At 35.2% G+C, this 25,339-nt stretch overlaps 1 protein-coding gene across 7 annotated transcripts in view; it reads right to left on the reverse strand.

Moving 5' to 3' along the window:
• The window catches only part of LOC134542458 (neuroglian), a 69,927-nt gene that overhangs the window by 34,461 nt on the left and 10,127 nt on the right, over positions 1-25,339 (reverse strand). For all 7 annotated transcript variants that reach the window (XM_063386758.1, XM_063386757.1, XM_063386753.1 and 4 more), the window contains exons 5-16: positions 24,852-25,045; positions 24,565-24,704; positions 24,303-24,464; positions 22,469-22,659; positions 17,350-17,625; positions 10,113-10,290; positions 9,931-10,022; positions 8,969-9,250; positions 8,655-8,842; positions 5,906-6,085; positions 3,721-3,955; positions 1,920-2,038 (exon numbers count right to left, since the gene is read on the reverse strand). In XM_063386758.1, the coding sequence (XP_063242828.1) occupies positions 1,920-2,038; positions 3,721-3,955; positions 5,906-6,085; positions 8,655-8,842; positions 8,969-9,250; positions 9,931-10,022; positions 10,113-10,290; positions 17,350-17,625; positions 22,469-22,659; positions 24,303-24,464; positions 24,565-24,704; positions 24,852-25,045 (2,237 nt within the window). The remainder of the gene's footprint in view (positions 1-1,919; positions 2,039-3,720; positions 3,956-5,905; positions 6,086-8,654; positions 8,843-8,968; positions 9,251-9,930; positions 10,023-10,112; positions 10,291-17,349; positions 17,626-22,468; positions 22,660-24,302; positions 24,465-24,564; positions 24,705-24,851; positions 25,046-25,339) is intronic.

A 25,339-nucleotide genomic window follows, 5' to 3' on the forward strand; every position in this document is an offset into this window, starting at 1 on the left:
TAAGCAAAATGTCCCATTATTTTTTTTTCTCTTCTTATACGAACATTAGTAAGATTATTATAAATCCACACAAAATATATGCTGCGTGTTAAATAATGGCTTTTTATAAGATTTTATTGTGAGTTTTACAATTTTTTCCCAAATTATTTTTGTTTAGATTTTTTTGGCGGTTCCTGAGAATGTATGGTACTTTTTAAGAGAAAATGTTTAACCATAACATTAAAATGTTGATTACATGTGATTCTAAACAACACAATAGGCCCAACTGCTATTTATTATGTCACAATCGTGAAATATATTGTGCAAGTACCATAAATAGCTTAAAAAAGCCATATTTTTTAAAAGACGAAATAACGACAAAATGTGTGGTTTTAAATGACGAAATCAGGTTCAAAATAAAACCATATAATCTTGGCTCTACTCATAGGAGCCGGCTGCCCTACCCAAGAGACAGACCTGTCTTTCCGGCCAGCCTGAATAATGCGTGAGGTGAGATGACATTGGGTATGGAGCAGCAACAGAATGAATTGGTGAGGGAAACGGGAGTACCCAGAGAAAACCCACAGGCCACAAATCACAAAAACACTTGCAATGTTTCCCACTTGCGAAACTCCAGGTTCGACCCCACCAGGAATTGAACCCAGATTGCCTTGGGGAGAGGCGAGTGTTCAAACCACTCAACCATCACGCCTCTAATGCATACAGTATAAGAACAAATTTATTATTGAAGATTAAAACCTATAAAGACTAGTTTCAAAGCCTTAAATTGAGTTAAACCAAAACAGAGTTATTCCAACACATATCTGTTACCAATCCTAACACAAATTCTAAACTAAATGGTCTCAAATAAATGGATTCCAGTATTTTGTAGTATATCGCGCATAGTTTTTTTATCACCGTAATAATTTATTCTCTGACTGAGTCTAAATTATTATTAAGCATATCCAGGATATGTAAATGAATATCCGCAAACACAAAAGTTCTGATGCAACACTAAAACACAAAGACATTTGAGGATTGTAGCACATCACCCAACACTGAAGCCCAAATCTGTATGATGCAATTAAAATGTCCAGAGTCTTACTGTAGCATAAACACACATGATGCTAGACTCATCAAGCAACCACCAAGCTACCCGCTGGAAAAATCTGCTTGCAACGAGTGATGGGTTGAATCCCAATTGCCTTGAATCCACCCATTGTATCTGAATCTATATTTTAAGGTCCACAATGAAATAACGTAGAAGAAATAAAAAAATAAAACACTTCTTGGTTGGTGATGATGTTAGCTAAATTTTAAATTGGTAATTCCTAATGATTTTACAGTAAAAAGTAGTTAACCTATACCAACCAACTCATTTCACAATGTCACTGTATTAGGTTTATAATTTATACCTTAATTGACCATTTGATAAAATGATAAAACTACTTGAAGTATCACAATGCTTTCTTACAGAATTATTGGAAAATATGCCAACAAATTAAAAAAAAAGTTTTTCTAGATTAAACCCCCACCCTCCCATAAATAAGTTAAGTTTATGTATGCAATTTAAATAATGATAAAATTTTAAAATGTGTTCTGATATCGAAACTGTGAAGAAACACCCAATATGGAGAGTTAACCTGGACAAGACGATAGATTACTGTGGAAGTAGTGCCATCCTCCATGGATAAATTGGGGGTGGATGAAGATGAAGGAAAATAAGAACACACCAGAATAATCTACTGGTTCAGAGCAATACCTATGCAGTTCTCAACAGCTGGTTTTTTTATAAAACCAAATTGTCTTGGTGAGATGCGAGTGGTACAGACTATGTTTCACGTCACACCATCATGCACAGACAGAGGCTTAAAGCGAAGCTACTACGGTACAGGCTAGTCGCTTGAAACAGTACGACCCTGCAGTGCTGCAGTACTGACCTTGTATCCTTTGAAGTGCCCTCGCACAGTTTCCGGCGGCACCGGGCTCCAGCTCAACAGAGCACTTGTGCTTCCAGTTACCTGCACCAGCGTGAAGTCTTGAGGAGCTTGTGTCGGCACTGCACACACCAACACACACTGCGTTAGAACAAGGCCTTGGTTGTGTATCACGGTCACGTCACATCGGCACTCCCGAGAGACAACCCCTCCCAAAAGGATGAAAATATATTATCAAAGTTTGATCCCAGTTACTGAAGTCGTGATTATTAAAATGGCCCTTTAAAAATCTTTTACACAAAAAAAATACATTGAAGTTAAATAAAAATAATGTAATGATCATTAATGATCTAATACAAATAAAAAACTTAAACAAATATTTATTTCTGATACAAACATATAGATCACACAAAGTGGGATCAAAGGAAACATGTGGGATATGATAGGATAAATTGGTGGGTGCGGTACATTTTTCAGCAATTTTATTTTACTTGGATTAATTTAATTATATTTAAATCTTTTTTACAAATTAATTGGCAAAAGGTTCAAATCTCTCATAAAAATTTGACAAGCAAAAAAGTTTGTATGAAATATTTTTTATGATTCCAAATGTAGATTTTTATCCAAGCTTTCTTATTTCCTGTAATTGTTCTGGTGAAAGAGTATTTCTTGTAACATTTTTGGTTGAAGCATCAACCCACCCCAACTGTGTAACATGAATCAAAATAGGGTTTAGATCTTTGGAGCCATGCCTCCAAATGACCCCACTTGGAGTAAACTGTAGGAAAATGTTTAAATAAATTTAAAAAAAATGCAGATACATTACTGAAATTAGCTACTGTAAAATTGCTATAACAAGAAAATTTTTAAAAGAATGAGCAAAATTAAAATAACTAAAATGTTCACATATTTATCTCATCTTACCCTAAATGATCAGATTAATATACGTATTCTAAAAACATGCTTCATGGTACAAAAATCTTAAATTAAAACAATATTAAACCAATTTGTCAAAAATACATTTAAGTATCTGAAAAGCATCACAAGGTAATTATAGAATAAATTTTTCTAATAGCAATGAATATAAATAGTATTTATAGAAGTCACAAAGCCATAAACAAATTTCACTGCACTTTTGAATGATTGTAGGGTTGCCCACCACAAGATGACATTGTAATCACCTCATCAAGCTGGTGACACTGTTAGATGAGCTGGAGAATTACCTAAAATATCACTTTTTCTCTGCCTAAACACGAGAGTATAAAAATAAAATAAAATAACCTTTTTATGAAAAGGAGAATAATAATTACTGTTTTGTTGAAATTTTGTATGAGGGATATGAATGTTTAAAAATGGTAGAAACTGAATGATCCTATGGAATTAAGGCCTGTAATTAATAAATGTATTTATTTTGGATAATTTTTAAGTCGAGCTCACTTTCTTAATTTTTTTACAGCATAATATGTGCTGGTTAACACAATTTCATGGTATTTGGGAGTAATAAAATGAAATAAAAGAATGCATAAAAAAATTATTTTAAGCAAATGGCTATAGCAAATACACTACAGCTTTACGACTTTCACACACAAAATGCTGTGTGTTGTGTCCAGGAATAGTGGAAAATTTGATATTGCAGACTTATACTAGCCTGGTTTCCTACTGATACCTCTTTAAAAATAACCTCTCCATGACAGATACCCCCCACCCCAATCAGACTTTTGTTCTAGAGAGGTAAATACATATATGTATAAAAATTATCTGTTTTAAAAGAAAATTATATAAAAAATTATGATATAAAACCTACCGTCCTCTCCAGAGTATCCTATCACTTCCTTGGGAGAGACATTAGATTCGCCCATCTCATTGATGGCAACTACTTTGATTCGGTAGCGCTGAAAGGTGGGCTGATTCTGTATCACCAGGCTGTTCTGCTGCCAGTCCAAGATGTCTTCCGACTGCCATGGCTCTCCCGCAATGTCCCTCTTCCAATACACACGGTACATAAACCTCGGTGCATTGTGCTCGATTTCCGGCATCACCTGCCACAACAAACCCGGCACACAACCACATTAGTTTCAGAGTGGCGTCACAGGAGTACTGCAAAAGTGATAACAGTTTATTTTTACTAATAACATAGTGTCCCTACAAGCTGAATGTTCAGGTATTCACTACTACTATAATACATCAAAATTACATTTTATATATTCTGACAGTTTTTGATTTGACAATCCATTCATCTGTTTTCAATAACTCCGTCTCTCCCTCCTCAAAAAACATGTTCAAAAACTAACTACTCATGCTTTTCACCTCAGCTAACACAATGCATGCCCTAATTACAGCCCACCACAACACAAAAAAAAAAAGTTTTACAATTATAAAAAAAATCATGTTGGATGCCAAATATGTTTACAGATTACCAAATTCAGGATTTTTTAAAAATATTTCAATAAAATTTCTTGCAAATTTTTTGTCACAGGGTAATTTATCAATATATTTTTCTTTTCCAGTTTTGGTTCCTGCAGAATATCAGACGCGGAACTAACTTTTGATATCTTTGGTTTCGGGTTCTGTTTTTTTTTTGTATGTTTCTTACCTCACGCAGCAATATTTTTATATTGAGGGAAAGGTAAACAAATACAGTATTTTAATGTTACCAATGCTTCACGATGTAATAACACACAAAAAATTACGTCATAGAGTATAGTTACAATGAATTTGGGGGAGGGATTGAAATCAAAAGACACCATCGTAGTTTCAAAAAAATTTTTTGGAAATAACTTCATTCAGTTAATTTTTGCCTTCGTTAAAGCATAGTACATTTAAATTCCTAAAGTTCATAATGACTGGCTACAACATACTTTTTACATGTGATATCTGATTTAACAAAGCAGAAATTTCAAATAATAATGAAACAAACTGTTATGGCATAAACACTGTTGAAACAAACGGTTATAGCATAAACACTGTTAAAACAATATGGCATCTTTCAGTTTCTTTCATTTATTGGTGGTACTGTTTTTTCACAGGTTAGAATGCTATGATTTCTGGCCGGTCATATGTTAAAAAGCCAATTACAATATAAAAAAACCATGCACCGAAACACATTGCATTATAAAATAAGTACATTAAAACAGTAGACTAAAGAACAAAATTACATTTGAACTGTAAGAAAAAATATATGTAATTGAATACCAGAAATGCTGAACCAGAAAATTAGAATGTATCTTCGCTATCAGGATTTTGATGCCAGTAATGATGGGTCTATCTATGCCAAGGTTTAAGGTTAGTTTTAAAATTATTAAATACAGTTTTATGCTAATTCAGAGTGTGTATGCCTCTTATCTGTGTTTTTTAAATTGTTTTTAGTAACAAAATAATGATCCAGTTAACCTTTATTCATATTTAGTGTAGCACAGAGATTTTTTTTTTTGGCTCTATTTAGAACCAAAACCAGAACCAAGGTTACTGATGTAAAACCGAACTGGAACAAAACCGACCAATAAAAACCAGAACAGCACAGCCCTACTGAAAATCCATACTTTTTGACTGTTTTAATCTCTCGAAACATACATCTTAAAATAAGTTTGAGCACTGTCAGAAACAGCCAATGAAAAGTTATGCTCCACATGCAATAACAGTTCAGCATTCATAGCAACGATTTCAACATTGTTTGCCGAAGAAGAAATAAGTTAGTGTACACAGGACTCTTTCCTGTAGTTTTGATACATTGGCTGTCGTGGAAGTCAAATTAGAAAAATTCTCGAGCATCTCATTTCAGTTTCACTAACATTTTTTTCAAAACTTACATAGCTTCAGTTTTAGTTCAGTAAAGTTTCAAACGAATAATAATTTAAGCCTCCAGCATGTACACCGAATCAAGACATAGTGAAAAGTAAGCATACACATCAACACTTAATCAATTGAAGTCACTTTAAACACAATTATTGTATCTTAAGACTGTTTTTTCAGCAGTGGCATGCCTCACTTACAGTCCAGCTGATGACCAGGTTGGTGGGTTCTGTCCCTCTGCCCTCAACATTGTCGGGATTCTTGTGCGGAACATCGGGCTGAGTCGTGCATATGGCAGAGTGAGAAGATGGAATAGATCTGCCTATCTTATTGACTGCGATCACACGAAAAGTGTAGTTTGCCCAAGGGCTCATCCCCACCTGAAATCAAAAAAATAAGACACATTATTAAAAACCACCTTATTTGTATAGAACATTTTTTTCTGTACAAAAAAAAAAGCAAATCAATAACCTAAATATAGTAAATTTAAACAATTATGCTCTCTATGTAAGATCAGTGATAGTTACATAATTGGAGAAAAGGCAGTTATGAGTAACATGTGTTGTGAGTGTTAAGCTAGAGGTTGGTAATAATGGGAGCATCAAGGTCAGTAATGCGAAGAAGATCAGGCTGATGTTGGGAGATACGATGGGGTAAATAATACATAAGGACTTGCATGATATTACGTCATGTCATCATCGGTAGGATTAATTTAGGAAATGACATGACGTCAATCAATAGAGGGCATATAAGTTAAATGGGATAAGTGAAAAAGTGTAAAGCGATAACAGGTGATGATGGATGAGTCGTTAAAACCACTGTCGCCAATGGCAATCTATGAAAATTTTCAGAGGTTTAAACAAAGTGTTGCCACAGGTTATGACTCATCAAAGCGATCTCAAGTTAAAATAATGATGCTGAATGTTATAGGTGATGAAGCAGTGGAATTATACAATATTTTTGAATTATCAAACGAGGACAAAAAGGACTAAGTTTTGCTGGCATTCTCATCATATTGTGACCCAGTTAAGAATACTGTAGTGGAACCATTTAAGTTTCATAGTCAAACTCAATATGGTGAGTTGTTCAAATTGTTTCTGACAGATCTAAAGAAGCTAATACAGAGTTGCGAGTTTAAGGAACATGCTGACAGTATGTAACGACCCAGGCTACTGCCCTCCCCACTTGATACAGTTATTAACAAGTTATTATTCTGCCTCATCATGTTCAGTCTATGGTTAAGTTTTCTGATATCAAACACCAGCTTTTTATTCCTTTTAAGAAATATTCATGTGTTTGGAATATATTTTAAGATCATAATTGGACGTAGTTATGCAAAAAGGAACCAACCCACACGAAACCTGTTCTGAATATTTTGAAGTTAAAGTTAATTATAAATTGTAATTCTCGTATTGATAACATAATATGGGTATAATTTTAATGGTCTAGTATAAATACTGATATAATAATAGCAACAACGGTACGATCAACCATGTACTATGTTAATTTATTTTCAAATAAAATATAACAAAATTGTGGGTTGGTTCCTTTTTGCATAACTACGTCCAATTTAGATAGTTTCATTCTTAAATTGTTCTGATTTGTTTGCTTAATAGTGAATAAGCCCCTAGATATGTTTACTTGTTTGAGTAGTTATGTTTTTATATGCTTTCACATATTTTTTGAGATGTTTTTTTCTTTATTTGTAAACGAGTGTTAGCATAATTTTCTATTATTTTTTGGCCATGGTTTTTTTTTGAATGAGCAGGGCAAAAGCTGGCAGGTTGCATAAGATTAGAGAGACAGAGTTCAGAGAGTGTGAGAAAAGGACTCTTGAGTTTGTCGGACTGCTGTCGTCATATGTCATGATTGTCCTATATTTTTTTGATTGTTAAAAATTATGTCACCAGTCTGTGCGATTTTTTTTCTTCTTGTAATTGTTGCCGGAAAAGCCTCATTGAGAGGGTTAGAAAATTTGTATACTGCTATGTTTTTGTGAGTGGTGTTAAGGCTATGCATCTGCCACTTCCTTCGGATGGTATGCAGAAGTTGCATCTAGCCTCACCAATCAGTACCAAGCAGTTGCAAGTTGAGCGGTGGCTCAATAATAATAAATTAATGGTGCAGAATAGAGAATTTTGTGGCTGTGGTCTAGGTGCTACTGTGTATGTTCAACCTTTTTCATGTTTTTTGAACTTTCAACTAGAATTTTGTAACCACAGTCGTCTGTATTAGCCCAAACAAGGATTGAGTAAACTTCGTCCATTGTTCCAGAGACATTAGTCCAGCTTGTACCGTGAGTTTGTTTGCAACCACTGGATTTACTTGCGAACTATATTTTTAATATTCATCCTTTGGTACCTGTGAACAGTCAACTTGTTTGTTTCGGAGTCAGTGAAGATGTTTGTAGATTCAACCAGTAGTGGTTCTTGTGGTCCGAAAATGGCGGTCTATGATGACTTGAGAGTTTTCGTGAAATATTAATAAAAAATGGTGAACATCAGTTGGGGTCCGAGATAGACTATTGACTATTTCAATAACCACTTGTCGAACAGTTGCATTTATTTTAGAACTTAAATAATTTTCAGCACACAAATTATTTCTTTAAGTCTTCATGTATGCACACTCTAGACAAAATTGAGAGCTTGGGATTTCTGGAGTTTCACATTTGGTGCCCCACGTTGGGCAACATACGTACCACTCAGACCCAGCTAGGTCAAACTGGTCTGAATTGCACATATATAAAAACACTTGTTTGTTTGGTTGCAAAATTAATGGTGCTATCATGTGAGGCAACAAGCCAAGATGACTACCACAAAAAAAAAGTTCAGGAACACAGCAATAGAGTAACAAAGACCTCCAATAAATGTATAACAATTATTTTAAAAATATAAACAAAAACAAAATACTGTGTAACATCATGCACAATAGCTTATTTGTAGCACTTACAGTGTACGTCATGTCCGTGGCTGGAACGGAATCGAAAGCAACCTCCCAGACATCAGGGGTGAAGCTAGTGTTGTACTGAATTATATACCGCAGGATTGGAGCACGCCTGTCACCCATTGGGTGCCAGTTCAAAGTTGCATCACGTCTGTTACACGTTATACCATCGAGCCTTGGAGGATTTGGAACATCTGAAAAATTAAAGAACATCGTTCCCTGGTCAAAAATATAGTGCATTTGTGCAAAAGAACTGATTCTAAAGCCTTAACTCACTATCAGGATAACACTGAATACTTAGTCCACAAAAGAAACTTTACCTTGGACTGTAAGAGTGGCTTGAGCGGTGGCTTCATCCAGCTCTGTCCGAGCAACACACGTGTATAATCCGGAATCAAGCTCTGTTGTTTTAGTGATGGTTAGTGATGAATCTGAAGATTTTACAAATCGTGGCTCGGACTCAAAATCTATTTCCTGGCCGTTGTTGAGCCAGCCGATCTCGAGGGTGAGCGTTGGGTCGGACACAGCATTGCAACGGAATGTTGCAGTTGTTCCTGCGGCTACTTCGTAATCTTCTGGTTCGTCTGTGATCTTCGTGTGCTCTGCAAAAAATTATTAAACACTAAGCAGTCATGCTATAACATACACGTTACCTTAGAGTGTATGCTGCACATATTTATAATTTAATTTTGGTCATAATCTGTACAATCTAAACTAACACCACTTAATTGTGTACCTTACAGGTTAATCCAACCAGTACAACACACAAAATCTCTGCTTTACCTACCATAGTGCATCCTGCTTCTCCAACTATTTTATTTCATAAAAAGCAGCTATTTTTTTACTATTTATTATGAATTATAAAAAAATACTGTGAATATATTTTTTTAGAAACTGTTATTGTGTTATTAAATACACAACTTCTTTCTACCAGCTTTAAGAAAAGTTACTGCTGGCAATACAAGTGTTGACCAAATATTTTTAATCATACCTTTTAGAATTAAAATTTTGATTAGAAATTTACTTCCACATAATATATTCTTTTAGCAGACATCATCCGGATAAAATTGTAAGAGTAGTTTTGGAACTGTTAGATGGTTACTGGTATCTTATTCGTAACTCTTTTCCATCACTTGTAAATCAAAGACTGGCAAAATAAACTTTCTTTCACTGGCATGAGAACTATGTTTTTTAGAAAATTCTGTAGATAAGTTCAAAAGTTACTACTTACTAATTAAGATTTCTTTAAAACAACCAAAACATTTAAATAGAAAACACAAACCTTTCACCACCAGGCTGCCAGAAGCTTCAGCATTTCCAAACTTGTTCACAGCATAGCAAGTATACTGACCATCATCTAAGAAATCCACTGCCCTGCAAAGAAAAACAAAAATCAACACAGAATGTGGAGAAGAATTTTTCATAATAATATATAATTGTTGCAATATCCTTGATGGTACTTACTTTATTTCGAGGTCGCCATTGTCGAGGACCGTGTACCGGCCCCCGGTCAACTCCAAACCATTTCGCACCCACTTCACTAGTGGCTTAGGTGCTCCAAACACTCTGCATTGTAGCGTGACACTGCGGCCATTCACAGTCGCTTCGTTCCTAGGAGGTTCCGTGATCTCAGGGGCCAGAGCTGGGGATTTCCAAGCAGATAGGAATATGAATCAAAATCAAATATGCCTAAGAGATAATGTAAATACCTACCTACCTATTAGATACTAAATGGGCTATACCACCTATATCATATGGGCATATGGTAATGTTGCAAAATGCACATAAAACACAGCAAACTAAACAACTACTCTCAAAATTTTACAAAACACGATGCCTTTTTTGAGAAAAATAATCTAGTAGTAGTAATTTGATGACATTTTGGTCGATTTTTGCTACATCCTCTCTTTTCAATTATTTGTCCTAATATTGCTATACACATAGGTATATGTAATGTAAGGTTAGTACATGGGCAAATTTCGTTATTCTATAAGTAGGGTTTAAATAAAGAAAAATCACTAATTAACTGAATTACACTTTACATGCCACAATAATAAGCACAAAATTGGATAAAACAAAGAAGGTAATCCAGGTACACCTACATTAATATATATATATATATATATATATAATGAGATTTACTGTCTTACAAATATTGCCAGTGCCAGAAAAAATTTACAAGACTGAAAAGAAAACTATTCACAAAATAACACTTCCTTGAATTTTGGATTATGATATACCTGTAAATATAATCATAATATGGCCTGGCCAAAAGCAGATTAAAAAATAGCCTGATCAGAAAATTACAGCAAACTAGGGGTGTGCGGGATCCCGACGCTTTGGGAAAAAAGTCGGGAAAATAGGCTTCCCGAAATGCCGGCCGGGAATTTTATAACTCCCCAATTTTTCGGGAAATTGTTTAAAAATTTACAAATGTTTACTAATCATGTGAAAATGTTTTTTATCAATTGAAACTGTTTTTACAGCACTATTTTTTATGGATTCGTACATTTTTGAAGGGTTTCCGTACTATTTAAACGCAAAACATCTTTTAAACGTATGCCGATCGTAGCGACAGCTGTGGTGTGCAGTGAATTATGATAATCGTTTACACATATCTAATTGGAATATAAAAAACATACATGGAGTACCTTAAATATTGTATGCGTTCATAAATATATTTCTTCAAGGGTACAAATTTGCAAGATACGTGAATAGTCAGTTATATAACGTTATTGCCGTCACCATCGAATACTTAACCTAAAACCACTGTGTGTCCTTAGACACAAACAAAACACATGCGCAATTCGTCCCTTTTCGCCAAAGATATAAGAAATACTAGACTTGCGTTACATAACGAAGCGTAACCGTTCTCATTACTTGATAGCAGTGGCGATGTAGAGAACTGTATTGGCACTTTGAAAAATATGAAATCACTTAGTTTTACAACACTGCTCACGAGTATCTAAACATCTATGATTTTGCTTTGGGAGAAAAAAAATAGTTGTTTAGTGTTTAGTTTGGCGGGCTTTTTCGGCTGACGTTACGGTATTAAGGCTTGTGCAAAGTATCTGTTCCTATTTTCGATGCCGTTGTATATTAAAACAAACTAGCAGCCTACAAATAATGGATGTCGCAACCGATCAGCTTGTTACTTGTAAACCTAAAAGTGTTTGGAAGTATTTGGAACGTCTGACAGGACAGTAAATCCCTGGCAAAGTGTGTCTCGTGTGAAAAAATTTTGAGATGCGAGCATGGTAGCACATCTGGCTATAAAAAAATAATTTGAGGATGCTAAAAAATATGAAGTTGCCGCTGAAAAAAGGGCAAGTGAAGCAGACAAAATAAATAGCAGCAAAAAAAAAAAAAACAACTAACTTTGCAAGAAATGATTAAATGGCCATCTTCTCATATTATAATTAACAATTTGGTTTTTTTTTAATTTTCCCGATCCCATCTCGTTTCCCGCGGGAATAATTTATTTTTCCCGAAAATTTCCCGCAGTACAAAAACCTATTCCCGCACACCCCTACAGTAAACCCTAATTTTTAACAGGTATTATTATGAAAACACAGTCAATAAATAAATACAGTAAGTCCTCTATTTACGTCGTACCGATTTACGTCGTTTCGGATTAACGTCGCTAATGTTTGAGTACTCATGTTTCAATTTAAGTTGTCGCCGATTCACAATAACGTCATTTACAATGACCGTAAATCTTTATTTTAACCAAAAAACCGTATATAATTCGTTTATAATTCTTTGTTTCCTTCGGTAGTTAATTTATGCTATGTAGCGTAAGCTACACGTTCACCGCCTTATCTTATCATACATCATGAGGGACGCTTCCTGCTCTCCGCTGCTCTCCGCGCGGTGATGCAATACTACCAGCCCGCCCGCTCGGCCACCCACGTATCTCGCACGTAGATCTACTTCTCGCAACGACACAGCATTTTCTCCTACCCCTTTTCGTCGAACTCCTTGGCACTTCAGTAGAGGTGTAAAAGTAACTAAAAAAAGTGTACCCGTATGTATTCGTTACTATAACAATTAGTACTCGTTACTTTCGTATCGTTAATCGTTACTTCTGATACCGCATAACATGCTATGTTATGTAACAGCAACGAATCGAGTCGTATTTGGTACGCGTACAGTATGACGTCGCGTAAATAATAATAAATCGAATATAAACAATTAAAAGTATTTGATAATTAACAGCTTCTGTTAACAAAGAAACAATAAAATCTCATTAGAGCAGCTTTATTATAATATCTCTTTTAAGATAAGAACAAAAAACGTGAAAATACACGATAATAAAAAACAAAAACATACATATTTATAATTTGTAAAAAATAATTTCTTACGTTGTTTCTGTTCCAATCTCAAACTTTGTCTACACACACAATACCTTTAATAAACAGTAAAAAACTTGGACGACGAATTTCCAAATTATACTTTTCTTAATAAACAAACATCGTTCTTTGTAATGAATAAGCGCGCGCATGCGTAAAACATACGAAAAATGTGAGTAACGAAATGCATTCGTGTGTAACGTTTCGTTACTCGTTACTAGATGCCGCACCCGTTACTCAGTAACGAATACATACGGTTTGCTACAGCTCTACACTTCAGTCACTATGATATCATTGAGTTGGCCGGAGTTTTAAACGTGCCGTTGTTAACTTTATCGTGATTAAATGCGTTTGTAGTAGGCCTACAGTATCAGCTCACTGCAATTTATGATTTTTTCTTCATAAGATGTCTTCCAAATGACTATATATCTGTTTTTATATTTCAATCAATAAAGGTAATAAAGCAGCTGGTAGAATAACCATTCTAACGAGCTGAGAAGTACTAGTTGGACTTGTTTCCCACGCTGTCGGTTGTCATTTGCTGATAAAATTGCCCGTTGTCACGTCTGTATGCCAGCGCTTCCGGCCGACCTTGGGCCGTGGTCGGCCGGTGGCATGAAACATGGCTCATTTTGCGTCGTTTCTATTTACGTCGCGGTTTTCAGGAACGTAACCCCGACGTAAACCGAGGACTTACTGTACATAAATAAATAAATGGGTCATGGGTAAACATATTTTTTTTTTTAATTTATGGCTCAACCAAAGTGGCAGTGTTTTTAGCTGAAAGTGGTTCTTTCCCCCCCCCCCCCCCCCAAATATATTATGCATATTTACTGCAAAGTTTAACAAAATAGTACCTTTTAGTAATAAAAAATACTATAATATTAACAACAGTTTCAAACATGTCTTTCTCTACATACGTCCATCGTTGCTGTAGAGATGTCATCCATCGTGCGTAAAACCAATTTCCAAAATAATATTTACCCACTGATATTCTTAAAATCTACATGTTGGCATGTTGCAAAGCCCTACCAGGGTGGCTACCAAACTGTAAAGAATAAATTCCCTGACTTTTCCAGGACAATTATTTTTATTCCCTGACCATGCATAACAATTTCATCAAATTTTTTTTAAGCGTAAAACCTTCTTATTTTTGCATTTTAATTAACTTATCAGATAACATACACAAATATATGTCAAACCAAAATAAGACTATAATAGCTTTAAGAAATTAAATTTTTTCGATTATAGTGTATGTTAAGTGATGATGAAATTGCTAATATTTAGTGAATTGTATGAATTATATATAGGTCCTAATGAACATACAAATTCTTAAGCAATATTAGCAAACAATCTTACTTAAGAGTTTTGATTAGTTTTTCTATGTCTAATTGTAAGGTAACAAATTAGAAGAGTAATGGGTCTTTTTTCTTAATAATGTACGTAATTTTGTTGCCTGTAAATAATAACACATTTTTTGTTGAATATTTTTAACACTTAAAAAAAATTTCGATTATAGTGTATGTTAAGTGAAGATTAAAAACAGAACTGTTATACACGCCATTTTACCCAATTATGTAAAAATTATTGTTTTATTTACTCATTTGATGTATAACCTAAAAAAGGATAATAATCTAAGCGTTCACAACACTGATCATTATAAAAAATAACTACTATTACATACAAAGAAGATCGCCTGCAGTAACGGTAGCAAAGCAAACGAACTATCTGTGACCTGTCTTCTTTGAATTCGAGATGGGAGCGGACGAACTAAAAGAGCGACCTAGTTCGCCAAGGAGCTGCGAACTAAAGCTGGAATTACAATGCCCCGACGGGTCCGACACGACAGGCCCGACAAACTGTCATGCAGCATCTCAGCACGACAGATTTAAAAGCGTAGGGTCACAATACCACGACAAAAATAACCCGACGATTTTCAATTTGGCCTTCGGCAAATCGTGCCAAGCTAAATACTTCAATTAAAATGCATTATAGAATGCGCTAAAAACAAAGTAGGCACTTTTATTTATTATTGACAGTTGAAGTGCAAAAAAACATTTAGTCGTTTGCGATACGAAGTAAGGTTAAGTTGATTCGTAAAACAAAGAGTAGTTTATTATAGTTACAAGGAAACAAGATAAAGATATGTCAGTGAGGGGAAGAAAAATACTCCTGATGTTAGCTGTGCGAAGAATTAAAAAGAAACGAAATGTTAAAAGATGGATTCTAAACTAACGTCTTTAACCATAAACACGATTATAACTGTTTATGTTTATACAAACAGACTAAAGCTCTTTTCACAATACCGCGACGCGATGTGACGTGACGTCATACCAAACCAGCCAATCACAACTACATCGCCCGCGATGGGCGACAGCTCACTTGGCGACGAGGCTGTTTCATCGCTTCGGCGATGTCGCTAATGACGTCAGAAATAACAGCCAATCAGAAACAAGATTGTGGTAAAGAAGAACTGAAAACAAGAGTTAAGAAACGATGTATTGATGCATCTAAGTAATGTTACTAAACAACACGTGGATTTTGTTCAATTTAAATGATCTTTGAAGAGCGTCTGATTGATGAAGTTCAGAAAAAGCCGTGTTTGTACGATGTTTCTAGTAACAAATATTGTTATCAGACGGAGAAAAATAATGCTTGGTTAGAAATATATTATGGGCTTCGCGATTCCTATCCATAATTAAATGCTTCTACCAGTCACTCAGTGTACAAATATATAATAACAACAATCTGAATATTACCGCCAAAAACTTTTGTTTACAACCATGTTGTAAAATATCCCCAGCAGAGTGCAGGCTGGTTTGGTTTTTTTCGCCAGCTGCATGGCGATCGCGTCGCGCTGTTATGAAGTGCACTAGCTGGCGACATATATTTACGTCGCTGCCTTCGCTACATCGCGTCGCCAGATCACGTCGCATCGCGGTATTGTGAAAAGGCCTTAAGGCAAGCTACAAATTTTTCAATTCACCCACACGTAAAACGAAATTTCACTTTTCAGCAAAAAGATTTACCAAGTAGGTAAATATTTTTGAAATTTAGTTCTGTACTGTTTTTTCCGTTGCCGTTTTCTTTTCTGTCGGGCAGCCCAACACGACGAAATTAGGAATAGAATCTATTCCTTGCGGGCCGTCGGGGTGCGTATTTTGTCGGGCTGATGTCACGGCGAGCTTGTATTTCATTGGCTATTGAACTTGTCGGGCCTGTCGTGTCGGGGCCGTCGGGACATTGTGATTCCAGCATTAAAGGAGCGCTCCCGGTCGCGAACTATTATGCGCAAGTCTAATGATTAGCTACTCTTAATATTTACCTTTCACTTTTCTTATACTGTATTGGAATTCATTTAAAAAATGGTTTACTCCATAAAAGTAAAGGGCTAAAAATTTTAATATAACCAAATAAATACTTTAACTCATTATTCACCTTTACTCTTAGCTTTCAGCAACGGCAATATTCTTCCCAAGCCCACACGTTCATATCTGATCCCGCGCACATGTTTTTTTTTCTTCATCTTTGTCTTCTACTTCTATTCTCTCCTTTTTATCTTCAGAACAAAGCCCGACTAGTTTACTAAATAATACTGAAAACCTGTACACACCACTAATCAAAACGTTTACACAAAGAGGACAGCAAAATAAAATAAATAGTACATCTGAAAAATAAAACGTAGAGAAGCACTACACGAACATGACTGGGAACAAAAAAAACACACACGTTTTCATCCCAAAACGTTCGTGTACTTGTACCCCAGTTGCCAATAATACGAGAAACAAAAATAAAACTATCTCTGTCATATCGGTGTACTATGAGTTATAAAACTAGTAAGCATAGAATAATTTGGTACACGTACCATTACTATGGTGGCAATACAATGCTTGCGCGCGCGCGCCAGCCAGTTGTTATCAGCAACGCAAACACAGCAAAGTGTTTTTCATGGACCCGCGTCATCAAAAATGGCTTCATTAAAATGTCAAACTTCGTATAAATTATAGTATTTGGAATTTCAGTTAATAATTCGATACATACAATTAACAAAGACTATGAATAATATTAAGCTGTAAAATGCTGCAGCAGGAACTTTAGACAAGATTTAATTTTTTCCCTGACTATTTGCAAAATTTCCTGACTTTTCCCTGCTGGCAAAATTCCCTGACTTTTCCCGGTTTTCCCGGTTGGTCGCCACCCTGCCTACCAACTACTGGCACATTTTTATAGACTGGAATTCAGGCAAAAATAAAAATACGAAAAATTACAAAACAGCAGCAGACTGTCAGAACACTAAAGAAAAGTAATACTTTACAAAGCCAAGATGCTACAAGACATTATCACAATACCTAGAACATTGACGTAAACATCTTTGTAGACGTAACCAATGCTGTTGGTTGCATTGCACCCATAGTTGGCAGTGTCAGTCTTGTCCAGCTTCTCGATCCGGATGCTGTTCGGATTGACAGTGCGACGAGGGTTGGGGGGAGCCTGGCTGATGGGCATGCCGTTGTAGATCCACTTGATCTGGGGCTTCGGTTCCCCAGACGCTTCACAGCGAAACTCAACTGTCTCATCCTCTGCTGCGTTTATTATCTCTGGCTCGACCGTGAAGTATGGAGCGGCTGGAAAGGAAGATCGGCATTGTAAACACTCCAACTTGCATAAAAAGTTATGATGAGAAAAAAGGCTAGTGACAACAGATGTACTAGAATTATAAAGCAATCTGCCTTGCAGGAACCTAAAAATAAAACACAGAACTAGGTTGTAAAAAAATTACTAAAACAAGCAGCTGACAAGGGACCATAAGTTATTAATATATGACCTGACTTCATATCTTGCCACCAAGATCACAATGATGTCAAAACCACTGAACACCAATTGAATCCATAAATTTTGATTATGAGGCATGGCAGAGATCATACATGAACACACACCAGCCCAAACTCTTCGCGTCATGATGATCAACATGATACCTTAAGCTATGTCCACATTCGTGTTTTTTCTCTTTAAACATTAGTTTCAATTGCATATTCAAATTTTCATCGAAGGCAAGCATTTGTTGAAACTGTCAGTTGAATGACTCTGCCTGTCCACACAATAGCAGTTCAATTTCTAGTTAATTTTCACCCTGGCATAACTTAAATTCCGTGTAATGCACACTTCAACAGCTTGTATTTTGCTTATGTGACTGCTGTATTGGAATGTTGAACTGGAACTGGTTTTTAGTTTTACTAACACAAGCAGCTCTTAACAAATAACACTTCTTAATGCTAAAGTAACCTTAAGACACTGTCTCACAAATAACACAATTCAAAAAATAACTAATGATAAATGTTCTGTTTAGCAAACATTCTGGCAAATACAATTCTACTTGCACAATAAACTCCAAGGCAATCATTGGTTTACTACCTTTAGCAAAACTTTCAATAAGTTTTTCAATGTCAGCATTTACCTATATGACAAGAGGACAAACATCAGACAGAGGCCATTTAACCTTTCCTCTCCTGGTCATGTTCTTTGCCATGATTTTGTAAGTTTAAGGCTGCCGAGAGATCTCTCAGCACTCAATAAACTGACAGCCATGGAGAAGGATATCAAGAACCCAAAGAATTTTTGGAAATATATCTACATTGCTAGAGTTAATCACATCAAGCACATTTTCTCGTAATGGATTACCTTTGATTACTGTCCCTCTTCTACTTTTCCCTCCAAATGCATATTTAACCATCCAAAACAGAACAATAGTTACACTTTGACATAGGATACAACCTTGAATAAGGTACTTAAAAATTAATGAGCCTTAATCCTTGATTCACATTTGAAGTTTCTTTCCCTTAATATGAAAAGAGCCAAAAAGAGATGCAAGTCTTAACACTGTAATCTATCTTATGAGAAACCTTGCTCTAGGTCAGTTATGACATCATCCAACAAAGGGAATGTAAATAGATTTTCTATATTATTTCTTGGTGCTGTTGACCTCGTAGTTTTCTCCCTGCATTTGCCTTGTAACGCAGTGTAGCGCTGTGAGGTCAATTCCCCATTGTTTAGCAGTACTGGTGGCATCCTTCTGCATTACCGAAAAAAAACTTCATTATGTTGTTGCATTGAATGTAGTTTATCCAATGTGTCCTGTACAGCATCAGAATTTTCTTGGATATCAAGCGAAGGAAACTGTAAGAGATGGCTAAAGTGCAACAATTCTGTGCTCCAAATGGAGTTTGTATAGACAGCAGTCATTTTGGCAGACACATTCAGGCCTTTATTTCCGCCTAGGCTTCTACAATTCTTGGGATTACTTCTACATGCCAATCAACCCAGCGAGTTTTGCACAAGCGTAAAAGTTCGGAACCCACATGAGTTTATACAACTGAATTTCTCTTAGCAGAGTGACTGAAATTTGTTTCATAATAGTAGTAACATTCCTTACACTCTGTAGAAGTGTAGCTTTCTCCAGTCCCTGAACCAACAGTTTTTCTTCAAAACTTTCTTGCATTACTTTTAAAACTATGATCTCAAACTTTTGATTTTTTTGATTTCACAGCAAATATGTCAAAGTTAAATTTACTTTTCAACATGTTCAGTGCATTTTTTTTTTTACTTTGTTGGTGTAATATTTGCTCTTATTATCACCCATTAGAAGTAAGCAACAGCTTACACATAGTAATTTATTACCAAATTGAAAGCAACGTTCAAAGATTATCCGACCTGGCCGGGAGAGCTTGTGCTATGACGCGCGTCATGTTAAATGAACCCGTTCAACTCTTAAGAAGCACGTGTCATGCATGCCTCACGTGTGCTTCTTGTCGTGCTATTTTGCAATGTGGACATAGCTTCAGAATACATGGTTAATTGCTCACATATATCCAAATTGAACGATTGAGAGGAATGGATAACTAAGGTACTGAACTTTTATTTTATTTATTTATTTATTTAATATTGTAACATGCCCACCAACAGCCGAGGGCTTTAGCGGTGGGCACGACACATATATACAAGGACAACACATAAACAATACAAACAAAATACAAACAAACAAGTAAAGTTAAAATAAGTATAAATATTAAAAATAAACATCAAAATATAAAATGCATAAAAAGAGATACAAAACATAGACATTACAGTATAATGAAATTACTAATTGCAGGCTTATGTAAAAATTAATTTACAAAAAAAAAAAATACATTATATACCTAGCTACACTTTCACGGATTAAGATGATCAATTTTATTGAAATTAGAAATGAGTCAAAAAATTATATCATTCTTTTTATGGTATGTACATAAGGTAGATGTTAAACAGCTGTTAAATTGGGGAATTCTAATGCCAGTATTATCAAGAATGGACTTACAATTTAATTTTGAACAGTAACAATGTTTAATAAATACATAATCCAGATAGATACAGCGTTCAGAAAGAGAATCTATAGTAAGCTGAGAGAAGTTTTTAATTTTAATTATTTTATCAAATTTATTCTGAATGGATTCTAATTTATTGCTACCGGAAGGATTAATTGAATTCCAAATAACTGAACAATATTCTAACTTAGATCTAACAAGTGGTAAATAAAGACAAAGAAGAGAGTCACTGTTTGTAGCATAGAACGTAATATATTTGATTAATGCTAATGTTCTATTTGAACTAGTAACTAAGTAATTTACATGCAAGTGAAAATATAATTTTGAGTCAAGTAGTATACCTAAATCTTTTATAGAGGTGATTGGGATTATTTTATTGTTAAGAAAATAATCATATTTTACAGGATGATATTTCCTTGTGAAGGAGATAATTTTTGTTTTACTTGTGTTAAGAGTTACTAAATTTAATAAGCATTATTTATTAATTTCATGTATATCAATTTCAAGTAACAAGCAGTCATTGATAGAGTTAATACTTCTGGAAATTTTAAAATCATCGGCAAACAGTACACCACTCGAATGTTTAGGTACAAATGTAATATCATCAATGAAAATATTGAAAAGTAATGGAGAGAGAGTGCCACCCTGCGGGACCCCAGATGGAACTTTAAAATATGAAGAATAACAGTTGTTGATGGAAACAAAAAAGCATCTATTATGAAGGTAGTCGGAAAACCAGGTTACAAAATTGCCACATAAACCAAATTTAGCAAGTTTACTGAGTAAAATATCATGGTTAACAGTGTCGAATGCTTTCGCAAGGTCAAAGTAGCAGGCATCTACCTGACCCCTATTCGTTACCTCATAATAAATAGGATTTAGAAAGGACACAAGGTTGGTTGCTGTGGTCATACCAGTTCTAAAACCATGTTGTGAAGGAGACAGTCGGTTTTTAATTGGGAAATTTAAGAATTTAAAAATAATTTTTTCAAATATTTTAGACAAACCATTAAGGATGTAAATAGGATGGTAGTTAGATACCTTTAATTTAGAACCGCTTTTGAGAATGGGAATTACCCTTGCTATTTTCCATTTGGTGGGAAACGTTTGACTTTTCAAACTTACGTTAAATAAATGTTTAAGAAGTGGTGTTAATATGTATGAACAGCCTTTAAGAACAAAGTTAGGTATTCCATCAGGACCGCATGACATAGAAGATTTTAGGGATTTAATACCCCAAAGCACAAGACTTTCAGAAATAACGGGGACCAAAATGGTATCATGGTTTGACGTTGATACATTAACATTATGATTGTGATTAGTAGATGAATATACATTAGAAAAATATTCAGCAAAGGTATTAGATAGCAAAACAGGGTCAGAAGAAACATCATCATTAACCTTGAGAGAATACTCTTCACGGTAACCATTTCTCATTATTTTTACATAGCGCCAGCCAAAATCCAGCAATGCCCATTTTATTAATAAATTAATTGTGAACATCTTTATTACTGAATTTTTGTGAAAATAAGAAATTAATCAATTTAGGCAGTCTACTATTTCTATTTACTCACAACATGTAAAAATAGCAAATTGATTTTCAAGTGCTAATTGTCTCAGCTTTATATTTTATTTAATGAGATAAACTAGCATTTTTGGTAACTAAAAACATAATTGCTAACATATGTTGCCAACAACTCAGCTTTGAATATTTTCTTTGTTGTTCACTTCATGGAAATTTTATGGTTTCTTTTGCAAAGTTTGTCAACACAATGATGATACTATTAAAAACACATCACTTCAGATTTTCTTCCTTACTTTCACACCATGTTGCAAAATTAAATACTTATGTCTTTAGTCAAGTCAACCAATGATTCTAACATTAATGTTAACTTTTGACATGCACTACAATTAAATTGTAGTGAATATTTTTTTCAAAATATAACTGAAGATAAAACCTTTTTTTTAGAGGTGTGAAAAAATCTTGTAGTTTAAAAATTATTCACATTGAAATTCTAAGTAGCATTTAAATTCTCTAAATAATAATTTCTGTAAAACATAATTATTTTGATCTATTAAATAAAAACCTAATTAACTCTTAGATACTTACCATTGACTTTCAAGTTTATGGAATAAGACTTTGCAGATCCAACACCATTGCTTACTTCACAAGTGTAAGTGCCCTGATCATCAAAGTTCACATGTTTTATAATCAAACTTTTGCCATAATTCCCCTGGCCTATTCGATCAGAAGAATGCACCGGTCGACCATCTTTCGTCCACACAGTTTGTGGTAAAGGTCTGGAAAAAAAAATCAATATTTTAGACAACAGGTGTGTACAGCTACTGAACGTAAAGATCAAGGTTTGATGCTGGAGTCTTTGGACAGAATACTGATTAAAAATGCTGAATTATTAAAACCATTGCTACAAAATAAAACAGCATATGCTTCAAAATGAGATTACAACATTACTTGACCAGGTAACATTTAACATGGAATTTTGAGGTAATGTGTGCTTTTTGAGCAGCAAGACAACTGTGTCAAGGTTGTGGCCAGCACCAGCAATGCGACCAAAACGTGAAGTAACAGCACTACTAGTCAGTGCTTGGGTCAGTATTAGAAGTGATTGTCATTTGTTTGGTCACTTGTGCTTTGTTTTGCGTTGTAGAAAAATTAATTTTTTTTTTTATAAAAATGGATACTATAGAGAGGCTTGGGAGTTCCCAATTTAAAATGTCAAAAGAACCGAGACAAAGTTACAATTACTAACTTTTCGATTATAGTGGCAAATCACGCAATTCAAACAAACAACTGCCAAGCTGCTCGTAAATATGACGTTAATGAAAGCAACGTGTGTAATTGGAGGCCAGATTTACTTTTTCTCAAGAATGCAAATGATTTGAGGAAATCATTCAGAGGGCCTGAAAAGGGACGGTTCTCTGATATTGAAACTCACGAGGTAAATTTCATCAAAGAGAAGAGAGGAGACAAAATTCCAATTTCACGAGCCCAAGATATTGCTCGTGAATTGAACATTCTGCAGACTATCTTCACGGCAAAAACTGGTTGGTGCGTAAGAATGATGTGCTGCAGCGGTTTTTGTTTGCAGCGCAGAACACAACTAGTGCAAAAACTGCCAAAAGATTTCGAAGAGAAATTGATTAAATTTCAGCACTCTGTGATTGGTTTACGTTAACACTATTTGTACAGCCAAATTGGAAACACTGACGAAACGGCAGTGTATTTCGACATGCTTAGCAACAGTACCGTTAAAACAAAAGGTGTTAAGACTGTCACCCTGCGCACGACTGGAAATGAGAAGCTGCGAGTCACGGTGATGTAATCTGTTATGACAAGATGGCAGGAAACATGACAGATGGCAGGAAACTGCCACCACTCATCATCTTAAACAGGAAAACTCTTCACAAAAAAGTGTTTCCACCGGACGTAATCATTTGTTGTCAAGAAAAAGGTTGTATAACGAGTCATTTAATGCAAGAATGGTTAAGACTGGTGTGGAATCGACACCCAGGTACACTTCTTAAGAAAAGGCGCATGTTAGTCCTTGATGCATTTCGGGGACATCTGACACCTGAGGTAAAAACTATGATAAATAATTTTAACATAGACTTGGTTGGTTGGTTGGTTGGTTGGAATGACAAGCTTACTACAAGTTCTTGATGTTGTTGTAAACAAGCCATTTAAGGACCACCTTCGGCAACAGTATAGTGACTGGCTGCTTATGGGTGACTATCCTCTGACACAGACTGGGAAAATTAAGAAACCATCAGTTATTCAGCTAGCAACATAGATTTCTACAACCTGGCGAAGGATAACTTCAGAATCCATCATCCGCAGCTTTTAGGGTCTGGCACACTCCGTACAACTAGATGATCCCATAAAGCATTGGCAATAATGTGATTAATAAAAATACAATACTCACGTCCCGCCAAATATGCAGTACAGTTCCACTTTCTTCCCCCTCAAAGCCACTTCGTTCTTCCTCGTGACGTACTGCTGCACTGGCTCATGCTTGCTTTGAGCAGCAGAAGCTCCTGTTTCTTGAACGTTCAACAGCACTCTGTTTCCAATTTTGTACTCGTTCCTGCACACCACACACATTCATGTAATAAATATCTACTAACCAAACCAATTTTAAAAAAAAAAAAGGCACCACGACACTGCTGGGTACACTAAATACACACCTGAAGAAAGAGTATGCAGCACATGCATACACAAAGTCGTTGCTTGAGTCGAAGCGGGTTACGTTCGTAAACCAGAGGTTCCCTTCAGGATCAACAGTCATCCTGGAGTTGTTAATGCTTTTGATTCCGCCATCAGCATTCTGAAAAACGATTACAAAAATTTTAAAAATTGTCCCAATGCATAAATTTACAGCAATTTTATTTTGGCTTTATCTGACACTGATCCAAAAAAAAAAAAATGGTAACAAATATACCAAAATGTTATCAAGGGAAAATGAACATGGTACCTGTATCAGCCAGTAAACATTGGGCTTCGGCCAACCATCAGGAGGCTGGCATGTCAGCTTGTAGGGTTCACCTTCCTGAGCAGATACAGAGGTCGGTAGCTCATCTTTGAATGAGTTGAGTTCAGCTTTTCGGACAAACACAGAGTTCGAAGTGGCAACCCCCCACTCATTCTCTGCAAAGCATTGGTATTGTCCTAAAAACAAAAAAAAAATCAAGTTGTTTATGTAATCACACAGGTATCGCAGTTTAAGATAATAAAAAAGGTTAAAACCTTCCAGTAAAAAATTTCCTAAATGTGTAAATATTTTAATAACAGTTATTTAATACAAAGATATTTATAAATGTAACTATATTTCTGTACATCATCAGGATGTCTATAAAAACATTTTGAACTAATTTTAGGCCCTCTTGACAACCTTAAAAAATTTAATATCCAGTAAGCCTTTTGTTAACTGGCATTTTGTTTTTCGACACCTCACTTCAGTAT

The sequence above is a fragment of the Bacillus rossius genome, assembly GCF_032445375.1.
Source record: "Bacillus rossius redtenbacheri isolate Brsri chromosome 4 unlocalized genomic scaffold, Brsri_v3 Brsri_v3_scf4_2, whole genome shotgun sequence".
Taxonomy (NCBI): Eukaryota; Metazoa; Arthropoda; class Insecta; order Phasmatodea; family Bacillidae; genus Bacillus; species Bacillus rossius.